This window comes from Etheostoma spectabile, chromosome 9 (genome assembly GCF_008692095.1).
Source record: "Etheostoma spectabile isolate EspeVRDwgs_2016 chromosome 9, UIUC_Espe_1.0, whole genome shotgun sequence".
NCBI lineage: Eukaryota > Metazoa > Chordata > Actinopteri > Perciformes > Percidae > Etheostoma > Etheostoma spectabile.
The window spans coordinates 17280121-17301964 of record NC_045741.1 but is presented as its reverse complement, the minus strand read 5'-3'; the positions used below and the strand labels follow the sequence as shown (position 1 = coordinate 17301964).

Sequence of the window (21844 nt, the reverse complement as noted above, 5' to 3'; positions counted from 1 at the left end):
CACACACACACACACACACACAAAAGGCTTGTTGGAAAGTTGATTATGCATGGCACAACTTTGCATGCCATAGGAGATGGTAGAGTAGAACTATTGAAATTAACTTGCATATACAGTAGCTGGCCAAACCTTTCATAGCATTGTTAACATTGTTTGATAGACGCTATGACACAGATAATCAAAAAAAACCTGTCCACACTGAAAGCTCGACAATCACGCTTACTGTCATTGGCCTTCATTGTAGTGTTGAACTCTGGTTTGTGAAATCTTGTTTCTATCTCTTTTGAACTGATCCACTTCTTTCTGTGTGTTTGTGTTTTTGCGTGTGTGATGCTTTTGTTCACAAAGGGATATTACTCTATGAGTCCCTATGATGATGGATATGTAAGTTTCATATGGTTTTGTCTTTACTTCCTGTCATTGCTCAGGTCCCCGCTTCTCATCTTGCTTATGCCTCGCCATGTCTCTTTATCCTCCTCCTCCTCCTCCCCTTCTCCTTGTCCTTGTGTCTGCCTCCCCTTCCTTTACCATAGATCTTGGCCTGCCTTGTACTCAGTCTATGTTCCCTGTCATTTTCCTACCAGACTGTCCTAGTTAAAAGGGATTTTTGGCCTTGTTTTGTCAGGCCATTGAGCGTCTCTCTCAGGGCGTACCTAATCATTAAATGTATTTGCTCTCAAAGACCGTGGTCATTGTTCCTCCTCTCAACTCTCCTTATCGGTTGTCTGTCTTTTTTTTTTAAGGTAAACACTGTCAGTTGCAGTTTTCAGTTTTCTCCCCTGACCAAATGACAGGACGACAATGGCCAACACAAGGCACTTTGATGTAAAACAACTCAGGTTTTCAAGTATGGTAGATTAAATTTACAGCTGTTTATAAAGAGGCAACTAGAATGCTTTATATACAGTATATAATACACAGCATATAATTCTTCTTAACACGTCAAAAGCAATCACTCATATGACAAAACATTGAATAGTAATACACACTTACTGTAGTTAAGGTCTGTGGAATGTCAGGACAAGCCTTTAGCTGTTGTATGAGAAGGGAATGGAAATGAGAACAATATGAAAACAGCCTAAATCTAGCAGCATTTGAAGGGTGCTTAGTGTTAATTTCCACCAAAGAGGAGAAGAAAGTAAAAGCACCTCTTATCTAAACTGCGCATTGGCAGATTATTTGCGTCAAGCCTTATCTTTGTTTTTACGATTAGCTGAAATCTGAGAATACACATGGCCTTAAAATTCAAGTTGTAGTTTTTCCTTGTTCCTGTTACAGCATCTTGTTTGACCACACTATTTGTACATTCAGCATAGGTGTGTGGAGAATAATTGTTATCTGCAATATACATACAGTACATCTTTTTATTAGGACCCCTAGGGTACAGACCCCTCAGTGTCAAATGTCTCAGGGAAACATGTCCCCCTAGCCCTTGGGCATTTTTCAAGTCAAAGGAAATGTTTACAGAGAAAGGAATTTGGGAGGGAATCCAGGTATCAATGTTCTCTCCCAATTACATATTACCTGTTGCACACCAAAGTAAAAATGTGGCCAAACCACCTGATACCTGATACATCACGGATCACTCCCCTGACCTTACACTGCTCCTGCTATAGGCCTGACCACCCAGGCTTCAGATTGGATTTCAGGGCTCAAAATCCCCTTTCCCCAGTAAAAACACTAATAATACACACTGCCGCCAGAATTATATATTTACTCTGTTTAGTTGTCTCCGTTTCCTTTTCTCTAAAACAATAACAGTTCACTGAAGTGTAACAAATGAGGGAATGGCTGATTCACACTAACCTCGCCCCCTCTCTGGTACTTTTCAATTGCTGAATTACCTTGTCACTGACTGCATGGGCGATGTTGCCGAACAGTACTATACTTGTATGTGCAGGGATTCAGCATGTACCACAAGCATGATGTATGTGCATGTCCAAAAAATGACTTATTTTGACAGTACATTTATTGTTTTAGATGAATAACACTGGGTAAGTAGGGGGACCACATAAAATAGATGAACAGTTGCATGGGTTGTGTTTTCCATGCTCTAAAATAAGAATATGACACATAGTCTGAAATAATCAAATTCTAAAAAATACTCTGCTCCTCTTTGTCTTCTTTTCCCAATTTTGCTCACTCTTTTTAGGCCTCCTCGATGCTACGAGCATCCATTGCACCGCAGTAAGTCTTAAATTTAAAGCTGCTAATCTGTACTGTTTGATAAGTGGCGTGATAAAAAAAAACATGGCTGGCTTGTCCTTTTTACTAATCTCCAAGGAGATCCAAGGAGGTGCCAATGCTGCCCTCACTGGACTATGAGAAGCTGAAGAAAGACCTGGTTGAAGGCTCAGACAGACTCAGGTCCCTGCTACTTCAGGCGCTGCGCTGGGTGAGTATTCCTATTCCTATTTAGAGTTTATAAGCATTTTACAAAAAAGGCTAGTGTTCTATACTGTACAGTGCACACTGTAAGGGTTGTTAGATGATGGATTTAAGACGGGCTAACAAAGTGATGCAAGTTAAACAAAGCACATTTCACATGTTTTGCCACCTTTTTTATTCTTAGTTAACCCAGCAAACGTTTGCCTTCTTAACAAACAGTAAATGCTGTCCACACATAGCCATAGCAGCCTGCACCTATTGGGTTCTACTGAGCAACTGCATTGGAGCAATGTGGAGAGAATATAAAAACTGAAGTATCTCATGAGTGCAGCAGTTTGTGAGCACCGTTCATATTCATTTTGCATTTTTACTACTTTAAATCTACATTGGTGGGTCTTCCTCATATATTTTTTTCAGAGACTGACTCGCTCACTCCCTGGTGAACAAAGAGACACAGTGCTTCAGGCCTTTATCAGTAACGACTTACTGGAGCGTTACAGCACTAAACAGGTGGGATACTACAGCTTTTAATGTAATTGTATTGTGGATGTGATCTGAACTGAAATTACAGTGATTTGTTATACCCAAACTATATTTCCTGTAACCATCAGAGCCAAAAATATAAAATACCTTCTTTTCTATGGGTTTCATTGCCTCTTTAATCCCCAGGTTCTAATTTCAGGCAGGCCTGAGCTGGTGAATTGGAACCTTTGCTGTGGGCTCGTGCCATTGACTTTAGACATATTGACTGTAGACAAACTGGACTTTTTTCAGATGTCAACCTTATGCTTTTGGGATCTGTATATATTTAAACCAAACTTTTGCATTCCCTGTAGATGACAAGAACAGGAACATTTCATTATTCTCTTGTCAATTCCTTTAAATTTGACGCCTGATTTCCCACAATATTATCTATATACTGTATATAGTATGTAATACTACTAGTGTATATCATTATAATAAAATATGATATGTATATAATTCTAATTTCACTGGGAACTTCTTCCCAGCCTCAGATTAAGGATTGTTCTCTTTTTATTTAACAAAAGGCCAGAGCAGGAAACAGTGATTATAATCAAAATGTCACCTTTGAATGCTTTCTGTTCTTTTCTTTTCACATTCCCTTCACCTAGTCTTTAGTCACAGGGTGCCATACTAAATACAATCCCTTTACAGAAGAGTAAGTGATCCTCACCTCACAACTGCGCTCTTTGTTAATGTTGTTGTCACGGTGCTCCAAGTCCCCCTTGAGACATTTATTGTAAGAGCCACAATAAGAAGGGTGTCAATTTCTCGTAATCATATGACAAACATAAATATTCTTGACAATAGCCAAAAAGTGGTAATTACCCTACCACAAGGAACACAAGTTTTCCCAATGCTCTGGTCAACAGCGGTAGGCTACTTTGCATGACGAGGTTAAGTATACCTATCCTATCAAACTTTCTGAAATTAGACTGGGAAGTTTCCACACAGTGTTAGGTAATGCCAACCATGTGAACCACATGAAGTAAAATCTAAATGTAGCATGCTTCTTTCAAAGTTTTATTGATGCTTTTTTTTTTCTGTATAAAGTGACAAACTGCTTGCAATGGCCCAATGAGAGTAATGCTGGATGTTCATAAAATCCTAATGCAATGCATTGGAAAGACATGCACAGCTATAATATAGGTTTCCGACCTGTTTTGCGTACATAATTCCAGCTCTGTATCACTTTTGATCATTTACTACTGAAAGCAGTGTATAATTCTAAACTTACCCTACTTTTTGTTTTTTCATAGAAATTGGTGCTTCATTTAATGAGATCGAAGAACGAAATTACCCGCCAATACATGGCTCGTCTCATTAATGCGTTTGCTTCCCTTGCAGAGGGTAAGTGCTCAAGCATCATTATTTCTTTGAAAAATGAATCATTGTCTGACTGGATGCATTTGGAGACCTCAGTGGCTTTTACCATAACTTCCCATTCATGTTTGAAACCACTAATGATCCTCTGCAGCAGCATGCCAGCAACTTTGGAGGACATTTTGTAAACAAACTATGCTGGAAAGACACATAATTTAGGCTGACACAAATTACTTTCTATTATGTAGTAAGTGGTTGGGGTTGGTTATTCATTCTCATAAACAAGGAAAAGTTTTCGGACCCTACCTTGCACACGGCGCGGCACTTGGTTTTACAGGGAGGTGCGTTCAGGTGAATTCTTGGCATATTGCCATCTCGAGGAAGCAGGAAGTGACCGCACCATCAACAAACAAATCCTGGTCTAAAGTCAATAGCGCAGCATTTCATTGTTATTTTAACAGTGCTTTAGTAAAATGCGCCTAGAATCGTGCACAGCGCAAACACTATGCTTGTTACACACAGGTTACACACACACAGGGAAGCGCAACAGCATATGACGGTGCAAATCCGCCATCATAATAGCAATGGTACAAACACTCCTGACTTTTAAAGGGAATGGGAGATGACACACTGATTGGTTTATTGCATGTTACGCCCAATAACTACAACCCTTTTGAACCATGCACCTGGCGCACAGACCCTTATTTCCGCTGTCAAACTAGCAAAAGTGGATTTTTTAGGAACTTGAATACTGTATCAGTAAATAGTAAACTCCTTTGAACAAAATTTATTCTCAGTAATAGGTAGTGCTTGAGATGATAGACATATTTTTGCGATAGGTTTACCCATCATTGGTGAGTCTGGTCAGCTTTGCTTTTGTTAAGGTGATAATTCTGTTGTCTTGTGTTTGCAGTTGCACCTATTGAAATCCATGGCTTTTCAGTGTTGAAGCCACTACTTGTAATTTACATTAAAAGTTTAAAAAAGTTAACTTTTTTTTATTGAGAATTATGTTGCCATTAGGGCATGTTAAAGAAACTTATTTCTTGCCTTTTGATTGTAATTTCATGTTGTGTTAATGCTTACAGGTCGGGCTTACCTCTCCCAAATCCCAATTCTTCTGAAACTTCTGACAGAGGCGCTCAGGACGGAGGAAAAAGACTCTCAGACTAGAAAGAATGTGCTAGTGGCCCTGCAGAAACTCAGCCTTAGGTACTTTTTAAAACAAGCAATTGTTTTTTGTTTTTTTATGCATCCTTGTTTTGCTTTTTTTAAACTAAATTGTAAACTAAATGGCATGTTTATGAACCAGATGATATACCAGTTTGTGTATTGAACAACCAGTCATCACCTAATTATTAAAAGTTTTTTTTTTCTTGGACCTCAACCAGAATTCCTGTGCTGTTGGGGAACACACATACTTCTGTTCAGGTTTATTAAGCAGTAATTCATCATTTATTATCGTGTCTTGGTAGAAGGAGCCAGCAGACAGCCATGATAGCAGACAACCTGATTGGCTGGCTGGTGGATGAGCTGCAAGACTCCGACTGCCTGAGTGACTTCACCCTGGAGTACTCTGCTGCTCTGCTCATGAACCTCTGTCTGCGAACAAAAGGTAAAGGCAGTTGAATTAATTCTATAATACCTAAACCTTTTGAGTTTTGGTTGGATATTTTCCTCAGAGGACACTTTGCTTGTACATTTAAATAGATGAAAATACTGTAGGATGTCAGACAGAACCATTTAAAAGCATGTCATAACTATATAATACCATGCTTTATTCCCCATATGTTTTCAACCTGTGAATAAAGCCTAGTTTATTGATGGGGAGTTTATTTTGGTCGTCTCCACATATACAGCATATCACTCTATAGGCATATCCAGCTGGCCCTGCTATGCTATATCAAGGGCTTCTTGAAGTAAAACCAAAAAAGCATATGAAGGAAACTCTTATCTTATTAATAGTCTACCATGTCTGTGTCAATCAATTGTATTTCTTTTAAAGCCACACACATTCTCTGTCTAACATTGTTTCTGTTGGGTGATTTTATTATGGGCAGACTAAAGGCCATTATGTTTCAGGTTTGCATTTGATACAACATTTTAGTTTTTACAGCTTCTTCTATGCACACTGCTTATTAGTGCACTCTCCTTTTTTTCTTATTTCCTCTTACATCATATCTACAGTGGATCTTTGTTCATGTCACTCCCATTTAAAGCAGATACACCATCAAAGATAATTTGTATCAGTAATTTGTTTATTTTTCTCTCAGTTGCCCGGAGCCTGCTTTTTATAGACTGCCACAGTAAAATACTGTACTGCATTTGATTTATCAGTAGTTTTGTTATCTCACACAAAGAACTATTGGGTTCGAGGGAATCATCAATTATTCATCTGAGTGCATGATTCTTCCTTCCTATCACTTTGTAGGATTTAATTATTTTTTGGTTGAAACTTTGTACAGGAAAAAGGAAGTGTGCAGAGACCGCCAAGCATGTGCTAAAGGTTCTCACCGACCTGCTTGGACATGAGAACCATGAGGTGATGCACACACATCCATGCACTGATGTTAAATGCACAATGCATATAATGCGCACAGAAAACACATTCACAGAGGTCGAACAACATGGACACAGCTTACATAATTAATATTAAAAGGTGATGCTCACACATTTAGAAAACAAATGTGCAGAATTATTGTTAATACAGGATACAAAAGTACAAAAGCATCCATAGTAGTGTCTTAAAAGGACATCGCAAAAGAGAGTTGCATTAAAATGTAATCCAAGGTGGGCAACACATAGCACTTCATTAGTTAACAGCATTCACATGAATACACCATCTGCACTGTAATTCAAGCAGACGCACCTAGGCTTGACATAAAACTAAGATTATAATGCCTTCCACAACTCTGGCTTTAGGTTAGTCTATAAACACTTATACAACAGTAACACTAACACTAGTTTTCTTTATGAAAGAATGTCAGCAACTTTGGAGGGCAATTTACTCAAGCTGTTGTCTCCCCACTGCTAGGAGGTGTATCTAATTTGTATTTATGACATATTGTATGCCTATAAAAAATATACTTATATTTCGATCCACTGCATAAGCATTTATTCCTCTTTGTATCCATGTTTCCTTGCTGCTGCACAAACTTTTGTCATTTGGGGTGAGATCATAAAGATAGAGTGTGCGTGCGTGTGTCTGTTTGTTCTCTCAGATTCGACCATATGTAAATGGAGCCCTGTACAGTATCCTGTGTATTCCCTCTGTGAGACAGGAAGCCAAAGAGATGGTGAGATAGCAGAAATGTCTTCACCTGCTTGGAGGAAACAGACCCAGTTTGTGTTTTAGCTCTGCCTTTGTCTCTTTATGTCACCACGCAACCAGTGTTTGTCCATCCTGTCTAACAAAGATCATGTTCAAGCCAATCTCTCACACATCAATAATCATTATTATTATTTGCACAAATAAAATATGTTATCAACATAAAGTAAGTATTTTTGACCCCCAGCCAGTTGTTGTTACAGGGTATACTTCCTTTAAAATACTTAGTCACTGATTTTTATTCTGAAGTTCACTAGAAAAATAGCCCTTGCATTTTTCAGCTGTAACGTTTGTGTGCATACACTGGTGTGACTTGTGTTTACCTCACATCTGTGCAGAGTGTAGAGGAGATTCTCCATTGCTACAGCAAAGAGGACAACCCAGACCTCAACAGGCAGATTGAGTTCATCATAAAACAGCTAAACTCAGGTTAGTAAAGTTAAATTTACTGTTACACTGGATGTATTCTACTCTATGTAGTGTACTGTATATATGTACATTTAAAGATAAAATACTGTACCAGATGAAAGTGGCATTGTGCTAATGTAGGGTTTTGGGCAGCTGGTGTTAGTGGTGTTAGGTGACAGTGGTCCTGTATTAGTGAGACATGGCAGAAAATTTAACAATTTAATGTAAATGTAAAGAATGGTGTGTCTTTAAAGTGTTTATATGTTTTTGAAAAGTCATCTAATTTATTTAATCCCTATGATCTGGCTGTTCCACCCAGCTGATGAGGAGGGGCCAGAGTCAGACGATGAAGAAGAAGAGGACGACAATGATGTAAGTCTGCCCCTCAACCCATTAGGCATTGATAGGTTAGTGCTTTACACCATGTAGTCACAACTATAGGGATATATTATCAATATATTATACATCAGATCATATTTAACACATTTCCAAAACCTGTAAATGGCAATCTCAGCATGACACAGATATTGGGTGTCTCCCACCTCTGTTTGTGCATATCCGTGTGTGTGTGTGTGTGTGTGTATATGTGTGTATATGTGTGTATATGTGTGTATATGTCGTGTCCATGTGTGTGTGTGTGTGTGTGTGTGGTGTGTGTGGGGGGGGGGGGGGGGGGAGGGTCTTGGCAGATTGGATTCTGTAAGAAAGAATGGCTGCAGTCTTCTAGGTGTGTAATGTATGTGTATGTGTATGTGTACAGTATGTGTGTGTTCCTATTCCCCTAGTGGTTGCATGCAAATTTCTTAAGTGTGAGTGCCTTCATTCCATTGTCTCTGATCTTAGATGTGGTGTTTTTTTTAGCTGCTATCCATTTACCATTGCTATAAGGGTGAACTGATATATGTTCCTCACTTGTGTAAGGGAGTTGAACATTTGTAGACTACATAGGTCTCTTATTGGCACCGTTTGACTTGGTGCCAAACATTGTAGTAGTGTTTGTCCTAGTTTGTAGACTCACATCAATGGTTAGTTAGTTTGGTTAAACATTGCAGAAACTTGGCTGAGATTGTGATGTCAGCTGTGATTTCATTACTTACTGACTGTTGAGAAAAATCTGAATTACTGACACTGCATACTGTCATTGCCTTGTGATAGGAAGATTTAATGGAAACAGACCTAGATATAGAGGAAGTTCTTCAACCACAGCCCAGGGAACTGTCTGGGGAGAGTCTGCTTACCACTGAGTACCTGGGGGTAAGAGCAAGACACATACACTCACTACACTCCTCGCTATGTCTAAGTTAAATGAACATGTTGTTTGCTTAGCAGACACAAAGAGCTCACAAGAAGGCTGCACTAAGCAATTGTTAGGTGTTGGTGTGTGTGTGTGTACTTCACAGTTCCAGCTACTTCAGAATGCAGCAGCTAATGGAAATTATACTTAATGCGTGTGGCCATATGTCACGCCACAGAGCCAATAATCCCTTATGAATTGCAAGATTTTACATCATTGTGCTACATAATGCTAGATGGCTAGAGGAAGGACACAAGCAGGTCTTCACATTGAAGGAAGCTGTTCTAATAATTAGTGTCTAAAAAACGTAATTCAAGCACAGTTGGCAACTCCCCTAATCTGGAGGTTTTCGATTGTTGTCATCATAATGCTGCACTTACACTGAATTAGTAACTGACCCTCTGACACCTCATAGAACTTCTGATTGACTTTGATTTTAACTTAAGCCCACACAACAGGTGAAACAGACCGGGCTTTATTTGTTGCTTAACATCATCGCTTCAATCCGTCTCTCAGCTGTTTAGGGATGACAAGTTCCCACAACATTTATTGGTGTGTGTGTGTGTGTGTGTGTGTGTGTGTGTGTGTGTGTGTGTGTGTGTGTGTGTGTGTGTGTGTGTGTGTGTGTGTGTGTGTGTGTGTGTGTGTGTGTGTGTGTGTGTGTGTGTGTGTGTGTGTGTGTGTGTGTGTGTGTGTGTGTGTGTGTGTGTCTGTGTGGGTGTGGGTGTGTGGGTGTGTGTGGTGTGGTGCGTTGTGTAGATTATGACCAACATGGCAAAAGTGAAAAGGAAGTCGACCCCTCTGCCACAACCAAGTGTTGATGAACCCCTACAACGGCCAGTCACCCCAAGTTCTCATCGAAACGCGGTGTAAGTTAAATGCACACACAGATAATGTCAGACATTTTAAATTGCAGTTCACTCTTAAGGAACATTCTAATGCATGGTGGAAATGTGCATGCTACTGTAAGGTTTAGGGTACTTTAGACTCAAGGGTAAATAAATAGAAATATAGGTGGGTGGAAAGTACTAAAGTGGATAATTTTACAAAGCTTGTAGTCTAACCTGTTGGTCATTTTGACAAAAAAACTAGTGCTGTAGGTCAAAGCAGAAAGGGTTCAAATACATTATGCCATTAATCCTTGCAACGCCTTTAAGGGAATGAGTCAGCAGGATGAGACTGGACCTGGAGACGATACTGTATGTACTGAAAGCAGATTATTGACAATAAAAACTATAAGCCAGAAGGCAGGAATTAAAGAGTTATTTTAGAGTAATGGATATGACAGCTATGAGGGAGCGGTGTACTACACATAACCTGGCCCCAGTGATAAGGGAGCGATAACTCACAGCAAGTTATTGATACACAGGAAGGATTCATAACTTACTAACTGGAACCAATGGTAATGCTAATCTTTATTTATATAGCACGTTTGAATATAAAGTTAAGATTTAAAGAGTGTTGTACAAGCTTAAAGAAGTACCCCTGATGAAGGTCACACAAAAAAAACATTACGATAAAGGTTTTATGAACATCTTGATGCAAGTTCTTAGAAAACCTGAGCTGTATTGTTTGTGTCATGTCTCGGGATTACCGATCCGGCAGTCAGGGGGATGGACGTAGCCGGGATAGGGAATACCCTCTAAGCAGACAGAAGAGCGACGAAGGAAGCCTGCCTCCATCTCGTTACAACTCCCGACCTCCAACACGCTCTGGCAGTCGCCCCAGCACTGCTGACTCCCTACGTCACAGTATCGGTGGGTGGATGTCATTTACCAATAAAAAATAAAATATAATTCCATAGCACATAGCAGTGAAATTTTAAAAAAATAACTACATTTTGTGCATACTGAAATCATAAGCATGTTTGAGGGAGGATTTAATTTCGCTTCCACCTGCTGCTCTTTATTTGGTTTATGTGGATTTATTTGATGTGATGCCCGGTGTCTACTAGGCAAGGAAGCTTCTGTGACTTCCTCAGAAAGCACAAGGGATAATGACTCAGCAAAGAGGGCACCAAATGACTTATTTTGACTTTCGCCAAAACATCAGCGTGACATCAGGTTGTGCTCATGTGCTCCATAGTGACCATAATGTGTAACAGTACTGTTGCATTGCTTTATATAAGTTTTGAGTTTATATTTGAAAGGCAGATAGGTTGTTATAATTCAAAAAGTAGTAGGATGAATGTCTAATATGTCCTGCCTCTCTGTCACAAACACCCAGACTCAGAGTGTGGCCGATTGTTCCAGGAGTCCGAGTTGGAGGGTCCATATGAAGGGCGAACCAGAAAAGGACGTTTTCAGGAAGAGCACAATGGACACTCTACCAGGTTAACTGCCTACACACACACCAGAGCGCGGATTGGGACGCATTTTTATGTCTGAGCCCGGCCCATGTCCGACAGAGTAGTAACCAAGCCCGACAGGCATTAAGATAATTATATCCAAGCCCAACCCCAGCCCGGCACAGTTAAAATCTAATTTTCTCTTGTGCTAATGACACATGTACAGTATGTATGTTTGTTTGTGTGGAAAGCCCACTTTTAGTAAGCAACTGTAGGAAGGTATTCGGAAAGGTCAACAGATGAGTGCATTAGCGCAGGCCAACTTCTTTTTAAAGTCTTCTATTGCTGCGCTGCCACATGTAGACTAATATGCGCCTGTTTTTTTGTCACAGCTACATAAACAAATTCCCGCACACAGAAGGAATTGATGTTAGGGTAATATTATTAATTTATTTTAATCACAAAGACAAACCTTTGCGTCAAGTGAAGCAGGCCCATTGGCTACATAATAAGTTCTTTTAAATTTAAAGTGTTCAATGCCTTATTGTGCTGATGTGACCGAGCCCGACCCGAACCTGAACATCATTTCTAAATACACACACACGTACATTTACTCAAGTATTCAAAATTTGAGGTATATTTCAAAGGGAAATACACTATGTAAGCAATATCACACAAAGGGTTTGATTTAACGTCATTATTGCCACAACAGTGTATCACTGTGATACACTGTACATTCTCTACATCAAACCCTTGAGTGTAATATTGCGATTAAACAACAATGGTTACCAAAAAATAAAGGTTATAATCCAACTGTATATTTTGGAGCAATTTGCTCTCAAAATAAAAAAAATAAAAAAGCAAAAGAGACGATTTCTAGTCCCTCCCTTTTTAGTCAGCCATTCAGTTGAAGCTAATGTTAGCTTTGAAGAAACTTTGAGAAACTGAATAACTACCAAACATACTGTATAAACACAAAACTGCTTTGCTAGCTCAGTCTTGTTGCAACTATGATATCTGCTAAAAAATAGTTTTTCCACCAACAGATTAAGCTCCTGTACATCCGAGAAATGTAGCAGTTACTATTAAGATAGCGCCGAGTCACAGGTTCAGCTGCAGATCCGAACATTTCCAGTGGAAGTTAACTTCAGAGCTTTGGAAAAAAAAAAGTTGTTTAATCCGATGTATCCCTTTATTTACATTAGTTGGAGAGCTATTGTGTGTTTCGCTGTGGTTTCTGATTTACATGAATACAAATGTATCAATGTTTTTTAATTCAACTTAGTAATAACATTGTAATATTGTTAAGTGATGCTGATCAAATGGCTCTGGGTGTGTTGTCAGGCCTACAAATACAAGTTAAAACTATTAGACTATTACACACAGAACTGATGATACTTGCACACTTTTACTTAAGTAACATTTTCAATGCAGGACTTTTATTACTTTTACTTAAGTTAACGATCTGAATACTTCTTTGACCACTGATGTTTTCATGTATGTTGCTGCAATTAAATGTCTGAAACATTGAGAGATATTCAACTTGAAAATCAAATTTATTATCATATACGTTAGAAGCCGTACATTTCAGTTCAATCAACAGTTTGTACTCTGGCTACCTCCTGATGGCACACAACACAAGATATAAAATACATTTATGGAAGCTGCTCTTGCTGCAGCATGCTTTAAAGGGCATTGCAAATGCAATGATAATTTAGTGCTACAGTACTTCTGTGGCAAGAGGGGCAATGTCACTTCTGAGGAGGAGAGAAAGTCTGTCTTGACCACAGGCTGGTTAAGTTGCTGAAAGAAGGTGGATGACAGGTTACGGTACAGTGGCCATATATACCGCCCCTCCTGAAAGGGGCCTGTTTTAATTGCAAATGTTCAGTTCACTGCTCAACAGAAGTGAGAGGGCAAGCCTATAGCTAGTTAGAGGGTGAGGCCCGTGTGAAATCAATCTGAGCCATTGCTATGCAACGCCATATCTCTCTCTTGGGTGTCTTTTTCTCAGAACTTCTGAATTCAGTCAGTGTGGGTTATGAAAATAACAGAAGAGATGGATAAAAGATAAAGAGTACAACATAAGAAAGAGTAGGTTGTATGAATAATGTACAGTTGTGCTCATAAGTTTACATACCCATGCTAAAGTTGACTAAAAAGAAGAATAAAAAAACATCTTTTGGAAATTGATCTTAATGCCTTAATTAAAGAAATTAGGAAAAATCCAACCTTTTATGGACACCAAATTTATTTGTGAATGAATAATGTATCGTAAATAAATATCGTCTTTAAAATACAGAGAGGAATAGGTGTACCCGTACATACCCCTGTGTTAAATCCCCATAGAGGCCGGCAGAAGGACAGTTATTTCATGGATAAAGGATACTATGCATCTTGATCAAGTTCCGTTGGCCTTTGGAATTAAAATAGCCCCATATCATCACATACCTTTCACCAAACCTAGAGATTGTCATGGTTTTATTTCAGCTTAATAGCTGGTTTGATTTGCATTTTCTGAGATATTCATATGGAAAGTACCCCATGCCAATGTCTAGGTATGGTATGTGATAAAGGCTTGTGCACAATTCAGAATTGAATTGAGAATGACTCCTAAATTCCAATTCAATTCTTGAATTTGAATTGATGTTCATAATAGGATCTAGAATTACAATTTAAATTTGAATTAAATGAAGCAGAATTGCAATTCAATAAACATTAAAAGACAATCTTATTCATACTTTAAGTGAAGTGTTTAACAATGAAGCTTTACAACATATGTCAGATATGATTGCATTAGATATTCTATAAATTATGTAAGTGTGAACTACTTGTACAGATTACATTAACAGTAAATGTTTTCCCCAGCAATGCATGTTAAAAGCTCTAGTCACAGATCAAATAACTAAGTTTTATTTATTGTAATTGTAATTTTGTGGAACATGAGGGAACATGAATCCATTTTACAGAATGCTTATCATTATCTATATTTTGGAACAAAATATGCAGGATTGAGGAGGGACTTGTTACGTGTATTGAAATTAAGTTACTAAATTACGAAATTAATTAATTGTTTTTTAGTTGAAATATAATTTAATTATGATGCATAGTATCCTGGATCCATGAAATAACTGTCCTTTCAATTTAAAAATCTGCCTGCCTCTATAGGAATTTAACATATGGGGTATGTATACTTATGCCCTCTGCATTTTAAGGTAGAACATTTTATTTATTTGCGATACATTATTTATTCACAAAGAAAATTGGTGTGTTTAAAGGTTAGATTTTCCTTAAATTCTTTAATTAAGGCATTAAGATCAATTTCCCAAAATAGTTTTTTTTTATTCCTCTTTTTAGTCAACTTTAACATAGGTATGTAAACTTATGAGCGCAACTGTATATGGAAGTCTATCTATTAAGAAAAACTAACATATATAACAGGCTTATGTGTCTGACTTCAAAAGAAGCACAAGAATAGAAAGAACAAAACAATAACAAATACTGTAGTATGTCAATGACCATCTCGTAGATGCATTTAGTCCATTGTTTGGTAGCAACTAGCACGGAAGAGAGCCAGACTGAGGTTGTTGGGGAATTATGCAATTTAAAATAAATAGTGCAAGTCAGCTGAGCTTTCTGTTAATCTCTGATATACGTGTCTGTGGAGAGAGTTGGCAATTGTAGCTCCACACCAATTGGTGACTCAGCAACGCCAAGCTGGTCTGTGAGACTGTGACATGCGTTTAAACGAGCAGTTCCCACAAAGAGACCCATTCAATCAAACCTCCCCTGCTTCTCCTCTCCTTCAAATCCCAGAGGAACTTGACTCCTGAATCCCGCCAAGAGTAATGAGTCCCAGGAAACCGCTTCGGTTATCCCTCCTCCCGTCCCCCTAAAAACGTAAAACACCTCTACAATACGAAGTTCAGTAGCCTCATTTCACCCCAGTTTGGGAACAAGACTTTTATATTAAAAGAGATTTTAGGACACAGTCATTGATACTTAGGTGAATAGAAACTTAGCAACACAGCAATTTGGCAAATACCAAAAGAGAAGATGTAGATTATGCTTTTGGTTTGAGGTTAATGAATTCCCCCCCTTTGTTTTTATTTAAGCAAAGCTCTGCTTCAAACTCATTCAAGGTAACACCTGGGGGGCCAGCCAGGCTTTTTCCATTCAGACATCAAAGTTAAACACTGAAGTCTTGACACCTTGTTTCTCCTCCAGTTGCTGACTTTGTGACTATTTATGAAATGTCTATGCACATTTCGGTTCCCTGCTCCACAGGGCTGAGCATTCAAGTTTATAGAACCTGTTATACCAGATGTTATCAGGCATGTTGGAGCCAATTAGACTACTGTGAGCTGAAACAAGAATCAGCTGACTGAAATCTATCCATCTATTGTGGTATGGGATTGCTCCACAGGCTGTAGGCCTTCACTGTGTTACTGTAGGCAGAAGAGTAAGATATGCATTGTGATGTCATGTCTGTGTATAAAGTGTAGGGACCCCCTACTACATATATTAAACTGGGCCTACAATAAGGTATAGGGTGGCCTAAAGCCTTTATACATACCTTTTTTGCATAGAATACTAAGCTATTAAAATAGCCTAATAATTGTTGGCATGATTTTATAAATCTTGTTTTAATGTTAAACATACATGTGGCGCAGTGCATCCTTAGGATTAACTGTGGATGGCCTAAGTGACTACCTCACCTATGGGCCTGTTAGCAGTCGGTATTTATGTTTGCTAATAACATGTTGGATTTGTGTTTAGGGTTAGGGTTAAGGTTAGGGTTATGTGTTTTATAGTATAAAAACCTGCAACTAGAAATCACAAAAAAACAATTATATAGAGTTACACATACATATAAATAAACTCGGCACCTCAACAGTCTGCATGGTATGGAAGACCCTACTTATAGCTGTCCCCATTGGGTATGTCGGAAGTATCAATGAAGTCTGGTAAGCCATCCCCAGAAGTGGAGGCTATCGACTGAAACAAGTGAAATGGATGCTGTCACGTGTTGAGGGGCAAGAGGCTTGTGCACGGTTGACCCTGGAAAATCATGATATCTGTGCTATGAAACCTTCTGTGAAATGAGGTGTGCTTGTGGCTGTAGTGTCACGACTACTGAGCAGCTCATCAGATAGAAGGATAACCTCTCTGAATGACCTCTAACTGTAAGCAAGTAAGAAATAAGAGTAACTGTAAAAAGTAACTATAAAAAGATCAATTTCAAGGCTTTAAGGCTTGCTTGGTCAATGTAGCCTTAATTAATTTGAATCGCAAATTGTGTTCTGTTCTGTACCAAGTTTAGCTGTTAACTTGCCTTATTTTATAGCCAATGTCATTTGATTGTTTGCTTTTGCAGCACAATTTTTGTATTATGATGTTTGTGCTGATTTGTGATTTAGTGGGACTTATTTTTGTTTAACATTTCTTTTCCATGTCATCAGTGGTGGTTATGTCCCTGCATTTACAAGCCAGCCCAAGATTCCCCGTACACCTGATACAACAGTTAGCCAGGACACCAGTGCTCAGCGGGCTCGAGTCCCAGCTTTGGCACCCCAGTATTCTCAGTCGGAGCCGCAGCCGAGTAACCGACCAGCCTCCGCCAGCTCAACAGGAGGAGGGGGACAACAAAGTGGAAGTAAGCATGTACCCACCTGCCATTGTTGGCAAATTTTGACTCCCGCTGGTTGCATTAACATAATAACCAGCCGATTTAGAAGATATCCAGCAATGTCACTGTCTCTGTCTTTTTTTCATTTTCCAACATGAAACTTGGAACATGTCCAGGCATGGGTAATATTGATAACATCTTGCATAACAGAATACAACATTTATTATGTTATGCTTGTATTGTAATATCATAAATATTGAAATGTTACTGGCAAACTAACCACAGAAAATAACCACTAATAATTGAGTTAGTTTTTATCAAATCCTGGACATTAAAGTGCCCATATTATGCTCATTTTCAAGTTCATAATTGTATTTGAGTTTGTATCAGAATAGGTTTACATGGTTTCATTTTCAAAATACACTTTTTTTCTTGTACTGCACATTTCTGCAGATCTTGTTTTCACCCTGTGTGTGTAAAAGTTTGTCAGCACACTCTCTTTTAGCTACAGAGTGAGACATCTGACTTCTTTACTGTCTTTGTTGGAAGTTGCACATGCACAGTAGCTAGGTAAGATCCCATCAGCCAGATAACTCTTTCTCCAACTGTGGTCAGTACAAAGCAGGATTCCTCTAAATGAGGGCGCACTTGTGGAATACCTGCAGAACAGGGACATGGAAGTAGTTTGTTTGTAGATTAGGGTGAACTAGTGTGTGTTGTTGTAGTGTTTTGCCATTGAGAATGCGCTAGCATGCTAGTGCTATCATCTTATGTGCTACCTCGTCTCGGCTAGTTACGTAGAAAGCCCTGGAGAACAGCTCACCCGAAACTGACGGCAGAGGACATTCAGAAACTCGTATCTCACTCAAAACAGCATGGATGTTTTTTTCCAAGTTTGTATACATGTGCAAGTACCAAAGACACAAAATAACACCCCAAATCCCCCAATCAAGGTACTTAATCTCACAGATACAAGAGAGGCCTCTATATGCGATATTACCATTAAGCAGTCATGGTTTGTAGCATTGCCTGTGATTACCTAATACAACTGTAGGTAAGGCATAGCTACGTCAGTAGATATGGTATAGTAAAATCTCTCCTGGTTAGCAAATCATATCACCCAATCGTAGCAATCACCTTAAACAAAATGTGGACATGGATAGTAAATGCCCTGTGGTGTAGATCACAGTTAGTGGATCATGTTGCCTGCCTGTACAACTACGGTCACAACTCTCTGTCTCACCCATTGTACCTCCAACAAATATCTTAATTTTTCTTCCTCTTACATACAGGTTTTACAAGAACTGACAACTCTGTTCTCAAAATAAAAGAAGATTTACAATAACATGCGCCAAGACGAAAGTGGGGTTAACTGTAAAATGACAAGCCATGCTCCAGTTTCCCTTGAGCTTCTTGATTTACACATAGAGATTTCAGGAGTTTCAACTGGAATTCTGTTACAAAATCTGCCACTGATGTAGTTCAAAGTTTTTGCATGACTGTGTTAATGCTTTTGCCAGTGTTTTGCCAGCGATGACACTAACTTATGACTGACAAAAATTAGTTTAGGCACTTTAGACTCATATTCATTCACACGTGTATTCATACACTCACAGTTGTCTCATCCACTGTTACCCTACGTTTAACAAGTGTTTTAAGAATCATAAATAAATAAGCTTAGATTTTGGACTTATTAGCTAGCTTTGAACATAATGTTTTAAATATGTAGAGCCCTACTTGTCTTTTTGACTTTCTCCTTTACAGTCCTACAAAAAGGAGAACCATGAGTCAGGAGAAAAGGATTGTATGCTTTTGATGGTTATATTCAACTGAAGTTGTATAGCAATCAAGTTCTAGTGTAACAATTAAATTTGTATTGGCCGGCTATGGCTGTTAGAAGAAATAAAAGTTGTACATTAGTTTTTTCAGCCCATCCCTACCATTGCCACTTATGCATTTGCTGTCAACTTCACAGAACATAAGTCACTGCAGGGAAGATGGCCTGACCAGTTTGTCTGGTGCTCTTAGTTGGGAGATATCATCTCTCCATGCCCTCATGCATCTTAACTGCATTTCAAGAGCAAGTAACTCCGGCTCTTACGCCTGGTGCCCTTACCATATAGCCTGTAAAAGGGCTTAATGGTTAGTCTAAGCCACCACATCCTCCTCTATCTCTCTGTGTGTGTGTGTGTGTGTGTGTGTGTGTGTGTGTGTGTGTGTGTGTGTGTGTGTGTGTGTGTGTGTGTGTGTGTGTGTGTGTGTGTGTGTGTGTGTGTGTGTGTGTGTGTGTGTGTGTGTGTGTGTGTGTGTGTGTGTGTGTGTGTGTGTGTGTGTGTGTGTGTGCTTTATGAGGTCTGGCAAGTGTCAGACATCTATTGACTCACAAGGAAGTTACCTAATAAACCGCTTTAAGGGCAATATGCAGCCCCACGTGACGTGGCAAGCAAAATACACTTTTCCTGTGAGCATCTTTAGCTGTTATTGGTATGTATTGATTTTATTTGCACACACAGAACACTGCATAACATCTAATTAGTGAAAAAAAACTAAATGTATCAGGTCAAGAAGCCACAAGCCTAAACAACGGACCTACCTTAAACAATAATGAAAAAACAATATTGAAAAAGAAAAAAAGATGAAAAAAGAAAGAAAATAAACCTAAACTAACATAATTTGGAAAAATACAATAAAAATAAATGCCAGCAAGAAATATGCAAAATGATCAGACATCTGACCAATTAGACAATCAAACAATCCAATAATAACAAAGAAATGCATGAAGAACAATACGGGGTACAGTACTGACAACGTTTTGGTTTGTAAAAAGAAAGGTGAAGATGATCAACCTGTTTAGTAGTCTATGAATGAATTAGGGAATTCAATTAAAAAGGAGTGGCTGAGGGATGATGGTAAAGAAAAGGCAAGAACATATATTTATATATAAATGCCCATACTGTATCTGATGAATATTTATCTTATACTGAGAGAATATTCAGTTTCCTGAACAATGGAACAGAGGTCTTGTTTGAGTTTGAGAAGGAAAAAAAAGCACTTTTTACAGCAAATAAAGTTAAGATGGGATGAGAATGTATTCGCCCAAACAAAATTACCATACATCGAATAGAGATAAATCATAAAATGACATTAAGTTAATAAACACTGCATAACAAACATGCCACTTCTGCTGACTCGGGCGTTATCATGCCTAAAGTTTGCTGCTTGGTGGAGTCTGGCTGCAGAGACACCCACCACATGCTGAGACAGGATCCCCTTTGGATCCATATTTGGTAAACACTTGCTTGTGTCTGACAACTTGGCTAAGGAAAGATAGAGGAGGCATTTTTGTTGCTGACCACCCACTCAGCCAGCAAAAACGTTGTTGTCGCTGTATTGCCATGTTGAGAGGATGGAGATAAAAAAACTGTATTATTCTCCCAAAGTCATTTCAACAAGGCTGACGTGATGACAGATCCCCGTCGTGTGGCAGTGCAGCTAGAGAAAGTGTCGTAAGTGCAGCAGTACCTCTTAAGACTGTCACACTGGCGCTGAAAGATAAATATAATGAGGAATTCAGATTTACCTTTCTCACAAATAGGTGGGAAAGAATATAACAAAACCAAAAGCCTTACCTTAGGTACTAGGCTTTTAAGTTTGTCAAAGTGATAACAATTCATAACATGTCAGGAGGAGTATCTCCTTTCATTTTCTTTTTATTGCCGTTCAAATTCAAATACGACTTTCCTCTACCTTCTCTTTTTTCAAACCCCACGTCCCTACCTCTTTTCTGTCCTCCATCAGGCAGCCGGTCAAAGAGGAGGTGAAGAGGGAGCTGTCACCATGGAGATCACTATCTCCCCGGGAGCATCAGGCTTCCTGTAACATCATCCGCCCAGGTTGTGATCAGGTTCAGGGCAACAGAGATGGTCGAGGATCAGCAGCCGCAGGAGAAGGATCTTGAACAATGTGAAGGATTGTGGCCCTCCCTTTTTTCCCCTCCCCCTCCTCCTTTGGCTTCAGCACAGACTTTTTCTGCAACGTAATAAAGACAATAACCACAACCCCCAGCCGTCCAACTCTTTGCACCTTGTAGCCTTAGTTGGCCCTGACTTTCTCATTGAGGTGATAGTTGGCACATCTAAATACGTGTGACATCTTCCAGCCATGACAAAGTTATTTTGGACCAAGATACGGGTGTTCTAACTTGGAAGAACAGCTCCGAGTTGGGGCAGTGCAAGAGAACTTATTTGATCACCTCTCTGGTTTTCGAACATAAGCACATTACATTTCTTCACATCATTAGGGATAAACAGAGTCCCATGAACAGAGCTTTTTGATACATCCTAAACAAGCGCAGACCGCCCAAGTCTTAACCCTCATGTTGTCCTCGGGTCAAATTGACCCGTTTTCATATCAGTGTTCCTCTTAACTACCCGATTGTAATTACCCAAAATAACACGATTGATTCCAACGCTCTTTGGCAAGTACAAATCTCTACTTTCATTAAGTTGGGGGTATCTTAGTCAATTTGATAGCATTTGAAAGAAAAAAAATGAAGTGGTTTTGAAATAGTATTGAGTAAAGGTTGGCATATTCCAGTCTGTGATTATCCATCAACATACGTTCCTTTAATTTTATTCTGCTTTTCTAACTCAAACATTAGGTATA

At 38.9% G+C, this 21844-nt stretch overlaps 1 protein-coding gene across 4 annotated transcripts in view; it reads left to right on the top strand.

Moving 5' to 3' along the window:
- The window catches only part of armc9 (armadillo repeat containing 9), a 27917-nt gene that overhangs the window by 5433 nt on the left and 640 nt on the right, over positions 1 to 21844 (top strand). For 2 of the 4 annotated variants that reach the window (XM_032525735.1, XM_032525736.1), the window contains exons 10-26: positions 349 to 384; positions 2153 to 2187; positions 2284 to 2395; positions 2806 to 2898; positions 4170 to 4260; positions 5322 to 5445; positions 5709 to 5848; positions 6699 to 6775; positions 7455 to 7529; positions 7900 to 7990; positions 8289 to 8341; positions 9125 to 9223; positions 10023 to 10132; positions 10851 to 11020; positions 11490 to 11595; positions 17013 to 17206; positions 20978 to 21844. The exon at positions 20978 to 21844 is cut by the window's right edge and continues 640 nt beyond it. In XM_032525735.1, the coding sequence (XP_032381626.1) occupies positions 349 to 384; positions 2153 to 2187; positions 2284 to 2395; positions 2806 to 2898; positions 4170 to 4260; positions 5322 to 5445; positions 5709 to 5848; positions 6699 to 6775; positions 7455 to 7529; positions 7900 to 7990; positions 8289 to 8341; positions 9125 to 9223; positions 10023 to 10132; positions 10851 to 11020; positions 11490 to 11595; positions 17013 to 17206; positions 20978 to 21000 (1629 nt within the window). In that variant the 3' untranslated portion in view covers positions 21001 to 21844. The remainder of the gene's footprint in view (positions 1 to 348; positions 385 to 2152; positions 2188 to 2283; positions 2396 to 2805; positions 2899 to 4169; positions 4261 to 5321; positions 5446 to 5708; positions 5849 to 6698; positions 6776 to 7454; positions 7530 to 7899; positions 7991 to 8288; positions 8342 to 9124; positions 9224 to 10022; positions 10133 to 10850; positions 11021 to 11489; positions 11596 to 17012; positions 17207 to 20977) is intronic. The other 2 variants (XM_032525737.1, XM_032525738.1) reach the window with 2 other exon arrangements.